The 21,539-nt window shown below is 42.0% G+C and overlaps 1 protein-coding gene across 4 annotated transcripts in view; it reads left to right on the top strand.

Moving 5' to 3' along the window:
• The window catches only part of LOC134572864 (synaptotagmin-like protein 2), a 116,558-nt gene extending 97,040 nt beyond the window's left edge, over positions 1 to 19,518 (top strand). For all 4 annotated transcript variants that reach the window (XM_063432127.1, XM_063432124.1, XM_063432126.1 and 1 more), the window contains exons 14-17: positions 639 to 717; positions 17,766 to 17,865; positions 18,079 to 18,284; positions 18,468 to 19,518. In XM_063432127.1, coding sequence (XP_063288197.1) covers positions 639 to 717; positions 17,766 to 17,865; positions 18,079 to 18,284; positions 18,468 to 18,613 — 531 coding nt within the window. In that variant the 3' untranslated portion in view covers positions 18,614 to 19,518. The remainder of the gene's footprint in view (positions 1 to 638; positions 718 to 17,765; positions 17,866 to 18,078; positions 18,285 to 18,467) is intronic.
• Positions 19,519 to 21,539: the final 2,021 nt, after the last annotated feature.

Here is a 21,539-nt window from a genome sequence, read left to right as displayed (position 1 = left end):
AATTAAAATTGTCTAGTCCTGTAACCACTTCGCATTGTCAAATGCTTCTATTTGGACAAATACACAATTCATAAGTGAAAATACTAGCAACCATTAAAAAAAATATTTTAAAAACTGTAAATTAATCAAAATGGTCCAGACCCGTATTTGAAAGTCTGAACTATAAGCTTGTTTGCTAGCAGTCTTTCATAGTCCAACAATTAATAAATAAATAAGCCTATTAGTATTAATTTGACCCTTATCTACCTACAGGATGATTTAAACATTGTTTGTGCCACTACCCTTCATGTCATGGGTGTGGCATATCTACTAAGCAGTGAGCAGACCATTCATGGGTTGGGGATAGGGGACATACTAATATATTCCCTTTCACATATTAGTAGCCGCCCCACCTGCCGCCCATGAGTGTTTTCTGACGGGGACACTTGTTCCCCCTCCCATGTATGTAGTATAGCCTCTACCCACCATCCATGGCCAGGGAGAACACATTCTTTGAGTGCAGTCGAAATTTCATGTTCACCAAATGTAACGTTAACATGGTTTTCCTTTTTAAACCCACATTCTTTGCACTACATATTTCCATTAACCAACATGTCCAGTGAAATTGCTAAGAATGTCATGTGCTGATCTTTCCACAGAGTCTTTCTGCCATGAATGGCGTGGATCACTTAGGTGTTATGAATTTGGCAATAAGATACGTTCCTCCCGGAAGTCTGGGTAAGATACTGCATGGATAGTTTTCACCATCGCCAACAAACAAGGGGTCATTTACAATGTCTTCATCACCTTTGTCACTGGAGCGTACATATGGCATCTTAGATATGAGTTAACGAGGTTGTGCCAATAAAGCGAGCATAAATGTGTACATTAGCCTCCTTGCTGTGTTAAGTATACTAACAAACAATCATTGTTCTAATTAATCTCTGGGCAGTGTATTAGCATTGCTCTAATGACCGATTGTTTTTTTTTCCCCCTATCTACTTCAATTGTTGCTGAAATGTCTTCTTGATGATTGCTTGACGACAGCATGCATTAAATATATACATATGTAAATATAACAGTCTGATCATATGGTAACACAGGACTGAAACGGTATTGAAATGATAGGCTTCTTCTTTTATTTTATTTTTTATTTTTTTGGAGAACAGAGGCAAAATTATCTTGAGCCTTACCCACGTATGAGGTCATATAAATGATTTCAAAATTGACATAATCCTACTTAATCCCAAATCCTGTAATTAGTGTAATAGGCTGCAAATGTAAAGCCAGACTCGCAGACCTAGAATGCTTCTCTACATGTACATAGTAGGTAAGGTTCAGTGGTGGAACTAATGTAGAAAGGTCCCTGGTACAAGAAGTTTTTTGGGAGTGGTGAAAAGATAAATCCAATCTATCATACAACTCCCACGATGCTATGCCAGCTGGAGATGCCCATTCTTACCGAGTTGTATTTGTTAGCAATGTTTGTATGTTTAAATGTAAGCATGTAAGAATGTAAGTTTTTGTATAGAGTATGTGTGTGCAAAGGGGTGTATTTGTGTGCATAGGGATACATTTGTATGTACTGTTGCCTTCGGAATGCAGTGGTGTACTTGTGTGTAGTGTTTGCACCTGAATGCAGGGGTGTGTTTGTAAGTAGTTTTGTCTTTTGAATGTATGTGTGCTTTTGTGAATAGTTTTGGGTTTTGCATTGACTATTAGTGTTTTAATACAGGATTGTGTTTGTATGTAATGTTTGTATTTGAGTGCATTGGTATGTTAGAATGTAGTGTTGGCTTTTAAATGTGGATGTACAATTGTGTGTAGTATTCGTGTTTGTGTAATTTGTGTGTTTGTATAAAATTTTGGAGTTTGAGTGCAGGGGTGTGTTTGCATGCTGTGTTGGTGTTTGTTGGGGTGCATGCAGACATACACTACCACATACATAAATACCCACACAGATATGCATACACAGATACACAAATACACACACATTCATATACGCACTGACACATACACACAATGCCACACACACACTCCGATACAAACACTGGCACCCATACACACACACACACACTTAGATACACACACTGGCACACATACACACACCTTGACACACAGATACACACACTGACACAAAGATATACACACTGACACAAAGAAACACACTCAGATACACACAGTGACACACACTGATATGAACACACACTTTGTTATAGTATATGTTATAGTATTTATATTTACAGCCACTCTTGTGTAAGCTTACCTTTGTATGTAGCTGGGTGGCTTGCTTGATGTGCTGCTGGCGGAGGCTGATGTGTGGGCAGTTGCTCACACCTGCTCTCTGTGCTTCATCTTCCACCCTTGTGACCGCTCTCCTTATAGCTAGGAGGGAGGGGGCAGGGGGGAGGAGCAGGATAGCCATTTCCTCTGAACAAATAAGTATTTGGCAACCACATTTCTATCAGCCAGATTATTAATGACTACATGTAACATCAAGTACAAAATCTTGTATGAGTATAGTAATGCAAAACAAACCTAAGCTTCTAAACCATGCACTATTTATTCTAATACCTGGACTCAGAAAGATACTTCGATACATGATAAAACATTAGATTGTGTTTATTTTATAAATATTCCAAAACCCTATTTCTCATTCATTCTGAAGACATGTCAAATTGATGTCTTCCTTTAATGGTCTCCACTATCAGCGGATCCCAAAAATTAACAGGCTAAAGGGACGCTATAGGTACCCAAACCACTTCAGCTCATTGAAGGGGTGTGGGTGCAGTTTCCCTATTGTTAAACATTGCAGTTCCAGAGAAACTAAGTACAGCCTCCAGTGGCTATCTCCCAGACAGTCACTGGAGGCGCTTCCTGCATCCAAATCAAGCTTTGTTCCGGTATCTGACACTGGACGTCTTCATGCTCTGCATGAGGACATCCAGCATCAGATTTTTCCCCATAGGAAAGCACTGATTATTTTTTTTCCTATAGGGAGGTTTAATGCGCGTGCAGCATTTGCCGCGCATGCTCATTAGCGTCTGCTTGTCGTGGGACGTCGAAGGAGCCACGACCCATCGCCGAGTGACATTGGTGCTGAGATAAGGTAAGTAATTAAAGTTTTTTTAACCCTTTATTGACCACCTTGGAGGGATGGCAGGCAGGGGGGAGGCAGAGGGAGCTATAGTGCCAGGAATAGAGCTTTGTATTCCTGGCACTTATAGTATCCCTTAATGATGAATTTCACTTTTGTATTTGCCGTGCTGCAGCAGAGGGGCCAGGTTGTAAGTACCAAAAAGCCCCAGTCTTTGTACTGGTTATGGGGCAATACAACTGTGGGTGCTTAATCACTTTCCCCTGGTTTAATTGTTTGTCAATTACCTGTTTTAGTTGTGGAAGTTAGGTATTCCCTATAAGTTCAGTGATTTTATTTAAGTTTTTATTTTTCTCATTTTTGAAGGAATACCATAACCACTGCAGTGTGCCCAGTTCCCAGCACTGAGCGAAGTCCGGTGGTGCATAACTTAGATCCTTGACTAAGAGTGATGAGCAGATGCTCTCATCCACTGATCTGGCTCTGCATGACAGGGCACAGCAGAAGTTCCATGCTTAAGATTTCTACTCTCAGTGGAGTACGTTCTGTGATGTTCTAGAGTATATTAGTGCTACTCTAAATCACTTTTGTTACTGTGATTTTAAAATATGTCTAAATCCTACAACTTAAAATATCTCAACTGCAGCTTATCTCAGGCTCCAGCCAAGAAACATTGCAGATATTGTCACATGTAGACTGTGTTTGAACCATTGATGTAGGATAACAGTGGTATAATAAAGTGTTTCCCAATTTTAGTTGTAATCTTATGATAATGAGATTTGTCAGTTTGCACCCTTCTCTTAGTTCTCCTCTCACAGCTCAAAAAATATCTCCCTGAACCAGGGCCAGTGCAAGCATTTTTGGCGCCCTAGGCAAACAAACTAATTTGCCGCCCCATTTGCTTCACCAAATCATGCAGACTAACACACACGCTGACTCAAGTAGACACATACTGACCATGCAAACTGACACACACGCACTAACCCATGTAGACTGACGCACACAGACTCATATACACACACTGACCCATGCAGACACACACATACAGACACACTGACCTATGCAGACACACACAATGACCCATACAGACACACACAATGACCCATACAGACACACACACTGACCCATACAGACACACACACTGACCCATACAGACAGACACACTTACATACATAAACATATTGACTAAAGCAGACTAACACACATTCTCTTACCTACCTTACCTTCATTGCTGTTCATTCCCTGCACCTGGCTGCCCTTTCTCTGCACATTTCCTCCTTTCTCTGCACATTATGCTCCTGCCCACTTCTTCTACACCCACACAGAGGGTTGTTGCAGTTATGGTGCTTAGACTACCACTTTAAAGGACTATACAAGGAACACTTGTATAACCCAGAGCTCGTCATCTCAATTAAGTGGTTTGCGTGCAGTGTCCCTATCCTCTTAACCCTGCAGTGTTAAACATGAGAAACAGCAATGTTTACTTTAAAGGGTTAAGTCCACCTCTAGTGGCTGTCAGTATTAGATGCTTCCATGGCAGTGACAGAGTAAAACCCGGTCATGTGACACAGAAACCCCATTGGGGTTCAGCACTTTCCTATGGGAAAGCTTGAAAACACACCCTTTTCAAAACACAACACATTTAATACATAACTCTCTTAGTGTTCTTCTAAGGCTTCCCAGCTTCTAAGCATAATTTGTCTACTTTCTTTACAATACCCCTCTTTGTAAGGTAATAAAAAAGTGAAGTGTGGAGAAGTATGAAATACATCTTTCCTTTTACAGCACGACAGGAGGCTTCAAATTTACTTATACTTTCTTTACTGCAAAGAAAAGCCTCTGTTCCCTTTTTTTTGCTGCTGCCTCAAGGTGAGATTACTCCATATCAGAGGACTGTGCTTGTTTATGTTTACTGTGTATCGTATACTGTATGTTTATCTTGAGGGTGCGCTGGGGTTTGTTATTCCTCTTGTAGTGTTTTTTAGCTGGGGCTTGTTGGGCCTTGCTCTGCCCTCTCTGCTCTTACTGTTGGGTGCCCCTCCGTTTGGGCACCTTTTGCTTGCGGAACATGCAGCCTGGTTCCCCAGCCCCTCTCCGGCTTCCCTTTAAACTTGGGACACCTCCCTTCTGACGGTGACTCATTGCACGGGCGCATTTGGAAACACGGACGATGTGCGTCTTCGTAGCTAGTTCTGGCAAGGACCTTTGTAAGGATTTGGGGCAGCGTCTCACTCCACCAAAGATAAGCTACTGGACATCAGCAGGCTGCTGACCCAGATCTTCTTGATGACGGACAAGGCACTCAATGAAAGCACTCCTGAGGAAACATCGACCCTTCGAGAATGGGCTCAATGGGCTCTCTGCCTCCTGAGCAATGCCAGTTCAGCACTGTCTACTGAATGGTGCAAATCAGCTTTGTCCAAACTGGACACCAAGCTGGTGGATTTAACGACCAAGGAATTGGGTACATGGTCAAGGGTCTCCTATTTGGTGACAGATTCATGCAGGATCTGAATTAGCATGTCTCCATTTATACGTACTTGAACAAGGCCCAATTTTCCTTGAAGAAGGTCTTCTGGAAGTCTTTCCTCCAGGGCTTTTCAGCAGCGGGTTGTGCAGCCAGCAGAACTGCATTTTCCTGCACTAGATCACGACTATCTGACTCATATTCCACCTCTGTCTTGCGCTAACATCTGCCTCTCTTCCCCACGTGGATCGTATCAGGGATGTGAGCCAGGCTAACTCAAGTAAGAGTTGCCCACTCTTTCCCACATATTCCTATTGTGGCACTTTTTCCCACTTTCGGTGGACCTCACACAAGATTCTTCGGTCTTTCAGGTGCATTCAGGCTTCTAGATCAATTTTGTTTCTGAACCAGTTCAGAAGGTTCTTTTGCAACCTGTTCGGATGGATCGGGAATTGTTAAATCTGATTCACATGGAATTGTCCAGTCTTTGGTCAAAGGTGTGATAGAGCCGGCAGACGGCCCTCTTCCTTCCTGAGAGCCATTGTTTTGGTAGGGAAGAAGACAGGCGACTTTCAACCTGTGATAAATCTCAGTGACCTCAATGAGGAGGGCATCCATCTTCTCCGGGATCTCTTGTGTTCTCACGTCTTGATCTGAAGAACGCCTATCTCACTGTTCCTCAGGAATTGAAGTAAATCTGTCAGAATGGTCCACTCTGACAATCACATGTTTGCATTTCAGTCTATGTTCGACCCCTTGGTGTTTTACCAAGGGGCCGTTCATGGCATCTCTCCAGGACGGGGGGTGAGATCCATCATCTACCTGGACATCCTGGAGAATTCTACCTGGACTACCTGGAGAATTCCTTATGGCTCAGGATCTGGACGCTTCATTGGGATACCTTCCTGATGGTCCAGCCACTGCAGGATCTCGGATTCTTCATCAATGATGCAAAGTCGGAATTGGTTCCGTCCCAGTCAATTTGGTTCCTGGGATCATGGCAATCAGGGAAGAGATCAGACATTTGTTTCAACAGTCTCATGTCACTCTATGGCAGTGATGGCGAACCTATGGCACGCGTGCCACAGGTGGCACGCCGAGCCCCCTCTGTGGGCACGCGGCCACAGGTCGAGGGAGGTAGGGAGGGTGCGCTCTGCTGGCGCATCCATAAGGCGGCACAAGTGGCCGCCTTAGGGTGCACCGGCCTGGCGGGCGCAAAACCGGAGTGACCGGCAGGAGGTGAGCGCATAGCGCTCCCTCCTGCCAGGCACTCTGTCTAGCGTGGCCAAGCACGCCGCGGTACAGGAACTTATGTTTCCTGTACCCGGGCTGACGGAAATGGAGTGCTCACAGAGAGAGCACTTCCTGTCCGGCTGGGTACAGGAAACTGAGCTCCGCAGTGCGCTCGGCCACGCTACCAGGTAGGGAGATCAAGGACAAGTGTGTGTGGGGGGGGGGGGGTCGGGAGAAAACTGAGGAAGAGATGGGAGGAGGAAGAAAACTGACGGAGAGCTAGGAGGAGGAAGAAAACTGAGGGAAAGATGGGGGGATAAAACTGAGGGAGAGATGGGGGGAGAAAACTGAGGGAGGGATGGGGGGAGAAAACTGAGTCTGGGATGGGGGAAAGAAAACAGGGAGGGATGGGGGGAGAAAACTGAATGTGGGATGGGGGAAAGAAAACTGAGGGAGGGATGGGGGCAAAAACTGAGGGAGGGATGTGGGGAAAGAAAACAGTGGGGGTGGGGGGGTGGGGACATACACACAGCACCCCTGCCCTACACATATCACCCCACACAAACACACACATCACCCCATACAAACACACACACATCACCCCACACAAACACACACCCCACACACACACACATACACTGTATTCCTCAATGCAGTGTGTGTACACTCAGCAGTCTGTCCGTGTGTGTACACTCAGCAGTCTGTGTGTGTGTACACTCAGCAGTCTGTGTGTGTGTGTACAATCAGCAGTCTGTGTGTGTGTGTACACTCAGCAGTCTGTATGTGTGTGTGTGTACTCAGCAGTCTGTGTGTGTGTGTACACTCAGCAGTCTGTGTGTGTGTGTACACTCAGCAGTCTGTGTGTGTGTGTGTGTACTCAGCAGTCTGTGTGTGTGTATTTAGCAGTCTGTGTGTGTATTCAGCAGTCTGCTAAATACAGACAGACTGCTAAATACACATACAGACAGACTGCCGAGCACACACACAAACTGCTTAATACACACACAGAGATGTTAATTGTTAATTAGTTCGGACAACTGTATTGTTGTTTCTAAACTTAAACCTCCGTATTCAGGTTTAATTGCCGTTTTGGCACTTTGAGGGGAAAAAAATTGGCATTAATTACGGTCTGGGCACTCGGGCTCAAAAAGGTTCGCCATCACTGCTCTATGGGATCTGGCTCAGACCATAGGTTCCCTTTCTTATTCCATCAAAGCCATTTTCTGGGTCCTCTGCACTATCGGCCATGCGAAGCCTGAAGGCTCGACATTTGTGGAACGCCGCTTCAAGCGATCAGATCGTATTTTTGACAGATGGGGTTCGTATTGAACTCCAATGGTGGCTGGCCCACATTTAAGTATTGAAAGGCAAGGCAATATTTGGCTCAAGCCCAGACTTTGTTCTGGACCCGGATGCCAGCTCCCTGGCTGAAGCATAAAGTTTGACTAAGTGACCTCGGGAGGCCTCCGGACGAATGGAACCTGCACATAAATTGTCTGGAGCTGAATGCAGGATCCTTCGCCATTTGCAGTTTCACAAAGTACAAAACACACTGTTCTTTGACTCTATGGTTGAGCATGTCAGCAGTGCGTTATATAAACTGTCTGGACAGTTTCCTGATCGAAAGTCCTGGCGAATCTTCCGAAAGATCTCTATCACTATTGTCTGGACTTGCATCTTTCAAACCTTCTGGATCATGGTCGCGGATATGTTTATTGGGGAAACACCAGCAAATGAAAGCCTCATCCAATGATTTCTGGATCTCTGGGATTTGCTCTGGGACTCGTAGGCTCCGGGCACCAGAAAGTACCATCTTCATGCATGGAGATTGTGGCATAGCTAGTGTCTGAAAGGTGTTTGGATTCCTTTACTGCCCTGTTGTGGCCATTTTGAACTTTCGTTCGTCCCTTTGCTCCCAAGGAAAGTCCAACATCTTGCGAAGGAAGATTGCTTCATGGGATCCGTCTGGCCATACCTCTCCTTCCTCGTTATGCCTCCTTTTGGGACATTTCAACAGTCAATTTTTGGAAAGATGGCTGGATAATGAATTATTGCTGTTGCATCAATTTTCAGCTAATTTGGCTTTTCTCCTCCGTCTGGTTTCTTTTTGTAGGGTGTCAGATATTAGGCCTTCAATGTCGACTCTTTTTCATGTTTTGAGTCCTACGATGCTTGGTGGGTCAAACAGGCATGAAAGAATATTTTGGTGCCCACTCGGTGCATGCTGCTGCATCAGCGGCAATGGACTGGAATGGTTCGCTGTCTGAGATTTTGGCTACGGTGGATTGGTCATGGGAATCTACTTTCCGGACATTTTATTTTCGTCCTCGCTCTCATGCTTTTTTTGCTTTGCTCTCTAGGCATTAAAATTTGCGTATAGGTGATACTTGAAAAATTAGAATATCATGCAAAAGTTAATTTATTTCAATAAAGCAACGTAAAAGGGGAAACTAATATATGAGATAGACGCATTACATGCAAAGCAAGATAGGTCAAGCCGTGATTTGTCATAAGTGCGATGAATATGGCTTACAGCTCATGAAAACCCTAAATCCACAATCTCAGTAAATTAGAATATTGTGAAAAGGTACAATATTCTAGGCTCACAGTATCCCACTCTAATCAGCTAAGTAAGCCATAACACCTGCAAAGGGTTTCTGAGCCTTTAAATGGTCTCTCAGTCTGGTTCAGTAGGAATCACAATCATGGGGAAGACTGCTGACCTGACAGTTGTGCAGAAAACCATCATTGACACCCTCCATAAGGAGGGAAAGCCTCAAAAGGTAATTGCGAAGGAAGTTGGATGTTCCAAAAGTGCTGTATCAAAGCACATTAATGGAAAGTTATGTGGAAGGGAAAAGTGTGGAAGAAAAAGGTGCACAAGCAGCAGGGATGACCGCAGCCTGGAGAGGATTGTCAGGAAAAGGCCATTCAAAAGTGTTGGGGACTTTCACAAGGAGTGAACTGAGGCTGGAGTCAGTGCATCAAGAGCCACCACACACAGACGGATCCTGGACATGGGATTCAGATTTCGTATTCCTCTTGTCAAGCCGCTCCTGAACAACAAACAACGTCAGAAGCGTCTTAACCCCTTAAAGACACATGACATGTGTGACATGTCATGATTCCCTTTTATTCCAGAAGTTTGGTCCTTAAGGGGTTAAAGAAAAACAGATCTGGTCTGTTGCTCAGTGGTCCAAAGTCCTTTTTTCTGATGAGAGCAACTTTTGCATCTCATTTGGAAACCAAGGACCCAGAGTCTGGAGGAAGAATGGAGAGGCACACACTGCAAGATGCTTAAAGGCCAGTGTGAAGTTTCCACAGTCTGTGTTGATTTGGGGAGCCATGTCATCTGCTGGTGTTGGTCCACTGTACTTCATTAAGTCCAGGGTCAACACAGCCGTCTACCAGGAGATTTTGGAGCACTTCATGCTTCCTTCTGCAGACGAGCTTTATGGGGAGGCTGACTTCATTTTCCAGCAGGAGTTGGCACCTGCCCACACTGCCTAAAGCACCAAAGCCTGGTTCGTGGGATTACTGTGCTTGATTGGCCAGCAAACTCGCCTGACCTGAACCCCATAGAGAATCTATAGGGAATTGCCAAGAGAAAGATGAGAGACATGAGACCGAACAATGCAGAAGAGCTGAAGGCCGCTATTGAAGCATCCTGGTCTTCCATAACACCTCAGCAGTGCCACAGGCTGATAGCTTCCATGCCACGCCGCATTGAGGCAGTAATTGCTGCAAAAGGGGCCCAAACCAACTAATGAGTCCATATGCATGCTTATACTTTTCAGATGTCCGATATTGTTCTATGTACACTCAGGGGCGTATTAGCCGCGAGGCAAACAAGGCATTTGCCTTGGGCGGCATTTTCCAGGGGGCGGCAAAAAAAGCCGCCCCCAAATGCCCAAGGCAAATGTCTTGTTAGCCTTGCGGCTAACAGACATGCCGGCGGGCTGCTGGGCGATCGGGCGGCCCTGCCTGCCTGGCGGGCGGGCGGCCGGCCGGCGAGGGAGCACTTCCCCTGAGCTGTCTGCTCAACTCCCTCGCCAGCCGCAGAGTGAGGGTCGGAGGCGGAGCCGGAATATGACGTCATATTCCGGCTCCCAGCCTCACTCTGAGGCGCGCGAGGGAGCTGAGCAGACAGCTCAGGGGAAGTGCTCCCTCGCCGGCCGGCCGCCCGCCCGCCCGCCCGCCAGGCAGGCAGTGCCGCCCGATCGCCCAGCAGCCACTGGACCACCAGGGAAGAAGAGACACCCCCCCTCCCCAGCATTACCAAAGGTAAGGAGGGGGGGGGGGGTTAATTAAAAAAACAAAAAAACGTGTTAAAAATAAATATAAAAAAAATGTGTTAAAAATAATTTTTAAAAAAAAATGTGTTAAAAATAAATTTAAAAAAAGTGTTAAAAATAAATTAAAAAAAAATGTGTTAATGTGGGTGGGTGTGTGTCTGTCAGTGTGTGTGTCTGTTAGTGTGTGTATGTTAGTGAGTGTGTGTGTCTGTTAGTGTGTGTGTCTGTTAGTGTTTCTGTCTGTGTCTGTTAGTGTCTGTGTCTGTTAGTGTTTGTGTCTGTTAGTGTTTGTGTCTGTTAGTGTTTGTGTCTGTTAGTGTCTGTGTCTGTTAGTGTTTGTGTCTGTTAGTGTGTGTGTCTGTGTCTGACTGTGTGTGTCTGAGAGTGTGTGTATGTTAGTGAGTGTGTATGTTAGTGAGTGTGTGTGTCTGCTAGTGAGTGAGTGTGTGTCTGTTAGTGTGTGTCTGTTAGTTAGTGTGTTTGTCTGTTACTGAGTGTGAGTGTGTCTGTTAGTGTGTGTGTGTTTCTGTTAGCTAGTGTATGCGTATCTGTCAGTGAATGTGTGTGTGTGTATTTAGTATGCGGGGCGGGGGGAAAGGTTGGGTGGGGGTGGCGCGGGAGGAGGGGGGGCGCGGGGGGAGGGGGGGCGCCTGAGTTTTGTCCTGCCTAGGGCAGCACAAAACCAGGATACACCACTGTGTACACTCCTTGTTTTATTGATTGCATGTAATATTCTAATTTACTGAGATTGTGGATTTGGGGTTTTCATGAGCTGTAAGCCATAATCATCGCATTTATGACAAATCACGGCTTGAACTATCTTGCTTTGCATGTAATACGTCTATCTCATATATTAATTTTTCGAGTATCACCTGTATATAAAGCCTCCTGTCTTGCTATAAAATTAAGGATTATTCTAACCTTGGTGAAGAAAGGATTGAAATGTTATTAAAGACAGGTGAATATTTTCCTCACCCTGTTTTTTGCTTATTGTTCATTTATCTCTCACTGTCATTCTCTGTTTTTTTCCTTTGTTTTCTGTTTTTTCCTCGATAGATAGATATGGGCAAATAGATTGATGGATCAATATAACAATTAAGGAATGTACAGCATATTCCATTCTATCTGCCACATTTAGAAGGGATATAAATATATAATTCCACTGCACATAATATATAAAATGAAAAATAAAGTGATCTCCTTATTTCATCAAAATAATTCAAAAGCTGTGATCCAACATTAAAATATTTAAATGCGTCAAAAAGGGCAAATATACACTACTAAGTACAGAGCAAAAGCTGGGTGAATATCCTCCATTAAAGCATGTCTATATATAGCCCATAAGAAACCAACTCTGGACTAGGTTCATCCCCTTGCGACTTATTAGTTGCTATATAACCAGAAGACCACCCCCATTTGATCGGATCCATGCCACAAAAGTGGCAAAGACCGTTCTAATATGTGCATATGACATCCACACGCCAGACATTTCCCTAAATACATAAATCGTGGTCAACATTATTATTATCTGCCCGTTATATGAGCCGCTCATTCACCTATCATTCAGGGCGAAAAAGACCAAAGCCACTAGATCGCAAATAGGATCAGTTAAGCCTTAATGGCAAACAGAAAGCACTCATAAAAACAATGCAGGCTGGGCATGCGCATACCAGCAGGACAGCATGTAGGAAATCAAAAACCTAAAGTGATGTACACACTTATCACCTGCAATGTAAAAAACACTAATAACTCAATGAAATCATATAAATGGTACATTGAGCAAATTGATGTCCATGCAAAAGATTTTTAATCTGCCTGTTAGATGAAAGTCAGAAAGAGCAAATATTTAGGTTTAACCATAAATACAGTTAGGTCCCAAAGTATTTGGACACTGACATAAGTTGGCTGTTTACTAAAATAAATTCAAGTTACAGTTAAATAATGATCATGGGCTTAAAGTAAGTCTCTCAGCTTTAATTTGAGGGTATTCACATCAAAATTAAAGGAAGGGTTTAGGAATTACATCTCTTTCATATGTAGCCCGTCTTTTTCAACTGTCCAAAAGTAATTGGACAGTTGACTTAAAATCTGTTCCATTAACAGTTGTGGGCTATTCCTCTTTTATTTCTTCTTCAATTAAGCAGATAAAAAGTCTGGAGTTGATTCCAAATGTGGCAATTGCATTTGGAAGCTATTGCTGTGAACCCACAACAGGAGCTCTAAATGCAAGTGAAACAGGCCATTTTTAGGCTGAAAAAAAAAAAACCCAACAACAACAAAAGAAAAACACCCCTTCGAGAGATAGTAGGAACAGTAGGAGTGGCTTAATCAACAGTTTGGTACATTCTGAGAAAAAAAAAGCACTGGTGAGCTCTGCAACACTAAAAAAAGGCCTGAATATCACACAGAACATGGTGGTAGATGGCCCTAGTTTCCTTTCCATGGTAAAGAATAACCCCATTCACAAGATACAGCCAAGTGAAGAACACTTGGCATATCATTATCCAAGTCTACCATAAAGAGAAGAATTGACGAAAGCTAAAACAGAAGGTTCACCACAAGGTGCAAACCATTCATAAGCCTCAAAAATAGAAAGACCAGATAAGACTTTGACAAAGAACATCTAAAAATTAAATTCTAGTTCTGGAACAGCATTCTTTGGGCAGATGGATCTGTACCAAAATTATGGGAATAAAAAAGTATGGAGAAGGTTTGGAATGGCTCATGATCTCAAGCATACCTAATCATCATCTGTAAAACATGGTGGAGTCAGTGTGATGGCATGGCCATGCATGGATCGCTAGTGTTGATTGATGATGTGACAGCAGACAGGAGCAGCTGGTTGAATTCTGTAGTGTGTAGGGATATATTGTTTGCTAAGATTCAGCCAAATTTAGAAACGTTGAGTTGACAGCTCTTCACTTTACAGATGGACAATGATCTCAAACATACTGCAAAAGCAACGCAGGAGTTTTTTTAAGGCAAAATAGTGAGATACTCTGCAATGTCTAATCACGTGTCCTCCACCCGATCGAGCATGCATTTGACTTGCTGAAGACAAAACTTAAGGCAGAAAGACCCACGAACAAACAAAAAATTAAGACAGCTACAGTAAAGGCCTGGCAACGCATCACAAAGGAGGAAACCCAGCATTTGGTGAAATACCGTACCTGCATTCCAGACTTCAAGCAGTCATTGCCTGCAAAGGATTCTCAACAAAGTATTACACATTTACATTTTATTTATGAAAGTGTTCATTTGTACAATTACATTTGAGCTCCTCAAATAAGGGGACTGTGTGTGAAAATGGTTGCAATTCCTAAACATTTTATACAATATAAAAAAAATAATATTTTTGTTCAACACCTTGAATTAAAGTTGAAATTCTGCACTTCAATTGCATATTGGTTGTTTGATTTCAAATTTATGATGGTGGCAAACAGAGCCAAAATTATGAAAATTGTGTCCGTGTCCAAATATTTCCCGACCTAACTGTATATAGTTTTAGTAAAAAATCTTTTCATATCAAATCATGGCAATATTAAAATAAAGAGTTTTTTCTAACTGTTAAATGGAAATTATAACCACATTGATGTTTAGGTTTAGCAATAAACATATAGTTACTGTAATAATTTACTTTTTCACGCCAAATCATTGCTGAATTAGAAAAAATAATTACATCTAACCATAAGATGGAAATCATAAATGATTGACATTTAGTTTTAACAATAAATACAGTTGCTATAGGAATTAATCCCATAATGCCGTTACAGTGTTCTATGCCACAACATAGTGGAATTTAAAGCTGAACACAAATATTAGTGTTTCAAAACCGTAAAACGTAACACAACAATATCAACAGTAAAAGTGCAGTTTTTGTATGAAAAATACATAAAAGTGAATATGAACGCTAACTTTGGCCTGCGTTTGTGACTTTTAAAAAAAGGCTGAACATACCCCATTTTGAATACACTGGGTTGTCTACTTTTTCAAATGGTATGCCATTAAGGGGGTAATTCTCATTCCTGAGCTACCATAAGGTCTCAAAAGACAACATAACCAATCTGGCAAATTTCAATGTGCAAAAACAGAAATGGGCAAGTCTTATGTTTAACCCTATAAATTTCCAAAACACCATGAAACCTGGGCAGGGGGGTACTGTTGTACTCGTGAGACATTACTGAACACATAACTTTGGCCAGCAATTGTGTCTAAGTCGCTGCTAAAAATGACTGGACATACCCCATTTTGAATACCTTGGGTTGTCTACTTTTTCCAATGGTTTGCCATGCTGGCGGTAAATTTCATTCCTGGGCTTTCATACGGTCTGAAATGCAACATAGGCCCAGTAAACCAATCTGGCCAATTGTAATGTGTAAAAACACTCTAACACTGTAACTTTCTAAAATCCCTAAAACCTGAACATGTAAGGGTACTGTTGTACTCGTGAGACATCGTTGAAAAAAATAAAAATCTATTTTATTGCAGTAAAAGCTAACATTATGATATTCACAGTTAAAATGGCATGCAGAAATTGAAAAATAACAAAATGTTTTAATTTCTCAAAATGTTTTAGATTGTATGCATATTAAATTATGTTTCATATATAAATATTTGATGTGAAACAAAAGCTCTGTTTCTCCAGAACAAAATGATATATAATAAGTATGGGTGCACTTAATATGAAAGAGGTAAACTATATATACATATAGTTCAAATTTCAGGTTTTGTTTTGATCAGAACTTGTACAATTGCCTCTGTCTTTAATGGGTTATCCCCTTAACGTCCAATTATAACAGTGTTAGGAAAACAGAGTTAAAGAAACAAAATTAAATATTTCAAGACAGTATATTAAATCTTAATAAGATCTGCAATTCATGAGCACATTGACAGGTTATCAGGCGATATAATCATAGTTGAAACCACTCTGTCCACAGGTTATAGTCCTCTTGTATTCAAAGTGTATTGTATACAATACTCGCAGAGGCCAATCATAAAATATTGCAAACAACGAGATGCATCATACATCAGCATAAACACAAATCTATAAAATAAAAACATATGTTAATAGGAAGAAACAATTAAAATGGGAAGAATACATAAGTGAGGAATAAACATCCAACTTGTGGTATAAATGTGTAAATATCCAGTGAGTATCACAAAAAGCAAAGAACATCTAAGTGAATCTCCCGACAGAAATAAACCACGTCATTAAAAAACATGATAAGACCCTATTGAGATTAAGCTCGTTTTGGTAAAGTGTATCCAATTCGTAGATCCAATGCAGCTCTCGCTGTTTGTCATTTGATACGATCCCCACCTCACCTCTGACATGTTCTATGGCCTTAAACCTGAGCTGTGAAACACAATGCTCACACAGTTCTCCGGTGGCCAAACACTTTGAATTCAGAGTAGCATGATGTATATTACTCTTATGTTCCCCCACCCTAACGTTCGAGGGACTATTGGTCTCCCCCCACATATACTAGACCACTTGGACACTTTAATAGATACCATATGGTCTGTTTGACATTTCATCAGATCCTTCAGTTGGTAATTATTCCCAGTACATGGATGTGGGAAAGAATCAGCACAGATAACATTGTTGCAGTTAAAGGACCACTCTAGGCACCCAGACCACTTCAGCTTAATGAAGTGGTCTGGGTGCCAGGTCCAGCTAGGGTTAACTAATTGTTTTATAAACATAGCAGTTTCAGAGAAACTGCTATGTTTATCAATTAGTTAAGCCTTCCCCTATTTCCTCTAGTGGCTGTCTCACTGACAGCCGCTAGAGGCGCTTGCGTGATTCTCACTGTGAAAATCACAGTGAGAGCACGCAAGCGTCCATAGGAAAGCATTATGAATGCTTTCCTATGTGACCGGCTGAATGCGCGCGCAGCTCTTGCCGCGCGTGCGCATTCAGCCGACGGGGAGGAACGGAGGCGGAGAGGAGGAGGAGAGCTCCCCACCCAGCGCTAGAAAAAGGTAAGTTTTTACCCCTTTCCCCTTTCCAGAGCCGGGCGGGAGGGGGTCCCTGAGGGTGGGGGCACCCTCAGGGCACTCTAGTGCCAGGAAAACGAGTATGCTTTCCTGGCACTAGAGTGGTCCTTTAATGCAATGGCCACATTTGTACATATCCTTAATCCCAGCAAGCCAGTTACTCTTGGCCCCTTGTGGAGTCGGTATAGGTTCCCTATTAACTTGTCCTTAAGGAGTTGCTGCACCCATATGGCATCTTTACTTTTGTAATATTCTGCAACTTTGGTTGTTTGCTCCTAAATCTTCCTAATTGATGTACCTTTAGAATGGGTGCAGGAAAAATAATATTGATTCTGTGCACTACATAAAAGGTTTATGGCAAGAGCAGCACTTTTGAACCTTGGCTGTTGTTTTACCTGTGCAGTTGTGTTTCCCTTACTGTTTGTATAACTTTTAACTCGCCAAAGTCCAACTGTAGTTGCTCTGATGAATTTTATAGACATTGAAATTGCTAAATTATTTGTAGTTGACAAGAAACAATATGGTGACGAACTCTGGATAGCCTTAAGAATAATTAGCCTGTTCTGCTCTAATTAATATTTCTATAGCTTTTTGTCTGTTGGACAGTATAGTTCTCCTATGTTTCTCATTTCTCAACAAACGTTATACCGGTCACATTTGTGCAGTAACCTGAAATTATGTCTTTTTATTTAAGGCCCAAAAGTTCCCAATACGGGAGAAGTCCACATATGGGTTAAAGATACCAAAGATTTACCACAATTGCGACCATCTGGAGTAGACTCCTTTGTAAAATGGTTAGTAGATGAATGTTAAATGCGTGAAGAACACAGTCTCTAACATCTTCACTATGATTTCCTATGTTTTGTGTGTTAGAATATGGACTAGTCAGTTGTATATATCCATAACTTTTTTTATAAATACATTTCGATAGTGATAGTTAATTACCTAGCTTTATACTTAATCTGTGGACATATAGAATATTAACACTGTGACTACAAATCTTGCAGCTATGTACTACCTGACACAAGTAAAAAGAGCTACCAGAAGACACGTGTCATTAAAAAGGATTCAAACCCAATTTTCAATCACACAATTGTATATGATGGATTCCACACGGAGGACCTGAAGGATGCATGTGTTGAACTGACCGTTTGGGATCATGAAAAGCTCAGCAATCATTTCCTTGGTGGTATTCGACTTGGAGTTGGTACAGGTAATGTATCTCAAAAATTCTTTGTTTCATAATGCTGATTCACTTTTTTACATTTACAAAACTATTCCGTACACATGTATTAACGAAATAGTAACAGAAGACAGGTATTACATAATTTGTTCTTATTTTGCATACTTTATTTCAAACAGAATGCTCACTAATTGCTGTTTTTGTGGTTTTAAGGTTACAGCTATGGAATCGCAGTGGATTGGATGGATTCTACTCAAGAAGAAGTGGCTTTTTGGCAAGAAATGATGGCCACACCAAACGAGTGGATTGAGGGATCATTTCCATTGAGGTCATTGGCTGGAAGAAGGAAGTTCAAATAAATCTGTACGAAGCCAATCCGCCAACTTCATTTGGTACAGCCATATATTTTATCTTATTTTAAATCTACAATAGGACTTTATGATCAAAGAACAAGAGAAATTTTATCTGCAGATCTTTACTGCCTTTTGCAGCCTCCGTTGCTTTCTATATAGTTGGATATATTGCATTGAGCATCATATTTTGCTTTTGTGTTTTTTCTTGGTTTTTTTTTGTGTGAATTTTTTTAATTTGCAGGTACAGGGCCCATTTATAATGCTGAAGCACTTTATCCAACGATCCCCTACAAGTATAAACATTTATGGGCAATTCTTGAAACTCAGGTTTCTGGTATAAGACTAATGTTACTGGTAGAATTCTGTATTTTCGTTTGGGGAGTTGGCAAAATATAAAATAGAACTTTTTAGATATGAAGGTATCACTGCGCGAAGCAGCTAAATCACTAAACAATGATGTTCTTTGAAAGAGAGATAGAGTTTTGATTAGCATCAAAATTTATGCTATCTCAAACTGGCGAATTAAATCATGATCAACTGGATGGAATGCTGTCAGAAAAAGGACTTCAAAAGCATTATCAAGTTGTGTCAGTTAACACATTTGCCAAAATTTTATGAAAATTATATCTTTTTGTTTAGCAAATAAATATAATATTTTGCAAATTCTGACCTTACTCCAAAGCCATGTTTTTACACCACCTAACAAACATCAGCTAGAGGAGAGCATGAACTTGCATGTGCCATATGAGCCAGCATATCTATATTTGTAAAGGAAGGAAAAGTGGAATTTTTTATTTGTTCCCCTACAACCCCCATCCCGACCCAAAAGGAAAGTCCTGCTGAAAAATCTAGTTATGAAGGTGCTCCAATGCTTTCACTGTATTGCAATAAAATAAAAATATGTCCTTTTTTCCTGTCTGTTTCTTAAATTTTGTTGTACCTGACACTTATGAAAAAGATATGATTTGATCTTGATTTTTTTTTTTTTCTTGTAAATTGTTACTGAAATAAGCATGGTAGGACAATGCATTTATATATGAACATCCCATGTACATACCACAGAACTGTTAACTGTGTATACATCATATATATACACACACAGGTATCTTAATGATGAGGGAAGAAGGTGAGGCAAATGTGACATCATATCTTGTACTTGCTAAATTTTTCAGAATTTGGAATTCAACCCCTTAAGGAAGTAGGCAATTGTCCAAGTTTTTAAACAAAACAAAATGAAATTTAGATTATTTAATTCCAAGTGTATATTTATATGATTTTGTTGATTATATATCAGGGAACCTGTCTGACAGCAATCACATGACTCGGATCAGCTGAATTGACTGCAGAGGGGCTGTCTGGGTTGTCAGGCAGGTCCCCTGATTGTAATTAGCAGCTAAGGTAAGAAGTCGGGCCGGAGGATCAGATCCTTAGGATAGGGCATGCAATGCCGTCCTAATGGCGTTAAAGCCCTTCTTATGTAGGATGGCATATCATGCGCTAACGTCGGGGAACGGTTAAGGAAGTTAGCCTTGTTGCATTGCAGCATTGTCATAAAGGGACACCCCATTTATTGGAATGAAGCTGTTAAGGTGTACAAAGGTCCGGCTTACTTTAGGGGGTAAAGCCGTTAATAAAAGATCTAACCCTAAAGTCTTCAATCATGGGCTCATAAGTTCTGCCCCTTGGCTTCCATTTCAGTCTGAGGGTTCAATCAGTAAAATCAGGGCATTCGTATCAACAGCATGTGCGACTACATTTCAGACAGCCAGTGTAACAAGCGCCACAACCCCTCTCAACAAAATGGACATACAAAAACAATGTTGCCATGGTTATTATTAGGAAAAGGAAGTCACAGTAAGAATGGATCTGTATTCTCTTTTTCTGATCAAACCTTGGCAGAATAAAAGGGTCCAAGAACCATGACCACTTCAGTGATTGAAGTGGTCATGGTGCCTGTAGTCTGTATGTGCAGCGTTTTGCTCTGAAAAGCTGCGCATACAGAGATTAAGCCCTATGCTGCCAGAGTTGTAACTCCACATCCAGGAAAGAGTCACAGGGGTGTCATCAACCAACCTAGAACTAAAGTGCAAAGCTGATTTAATGTCATTTCACAGAATGTCAGTCAATGGCTGAGAGGAGTCAGCTGACCCTCTCAGCTAATGAATGTTGACCACAGCGGCAGCTATGCAAAGGCAAGAAACTTGTCACTGGACCACCAGGGAGGATCGGAAACCCGGCAGGGACCCAGGTAAGGGTGCACACCGCTGTTGTAGTGATTATGATGTACTACTAGTGTCATAACCACTACAGCAGGTTATAGTGGTTATGATGATTGGAGAAACCCTTTAAAGTGTATCTGTCACTTTCAGGGGCCTTTGCAAACTTGCAAAGACCTCTGAAGGTGACATCTTACATGATGCGATTACACCAGCGCTTCCCAATTGATGAGAACACAAATGGGGTTCCGCCAAAATTTTGTAAAACAAAATGGCCGTGGGCAGCGAGGGAGCACTCTCCCCGGCTCAGCTCCCTCGCACGCACAGCAGTGATGCCAGATCCAGAATATGATGTAACTCCGGCATCAGTAAGAGGCACGCAACGGAGCTGAGCAGGAAGATCACTGCTCCCTCGCCGTCCGCCAGCCACTCAGCAGCCCTACTGGACCCCAGGGACTTCACTCCAGCCGCTCAGCAGCCCCACTGGACCCCAGGGACCGTACTCCCAGCCCAGCAGCCCAACTGGACCACAGGGACATAGAGACTCCATGCCAGTACTCACAAAGGTAGGGAGTAGGGACATAAAGGGAATCAACACAGTAAAGGAGGAGTCTATATTTAAAAGAAGAAAAACTACCACAACAAGAGGACATAGTCTTAAATTAGAGGGGCAAAGGTTTAAAAATAATATCAGGAAGTATTACTTTACTGAGAGG

Source organism: Pelobates fuscus, chromosome 9, assembly GCF_036172605.1.
Source record: "Pelobates fuscus isolate aPelFus1 chromosome 9, aPelFus1.pri, whole genome shotgun sequence".
NCBI lineage: Eukaryota > Metazoa > Chordata > Amphibia > Anura > Pelobatidae > Pelobates > Pelobates fuscus.
This window is presented reverse-complemented; position numbering and strand designations above follow the sequence as displayed.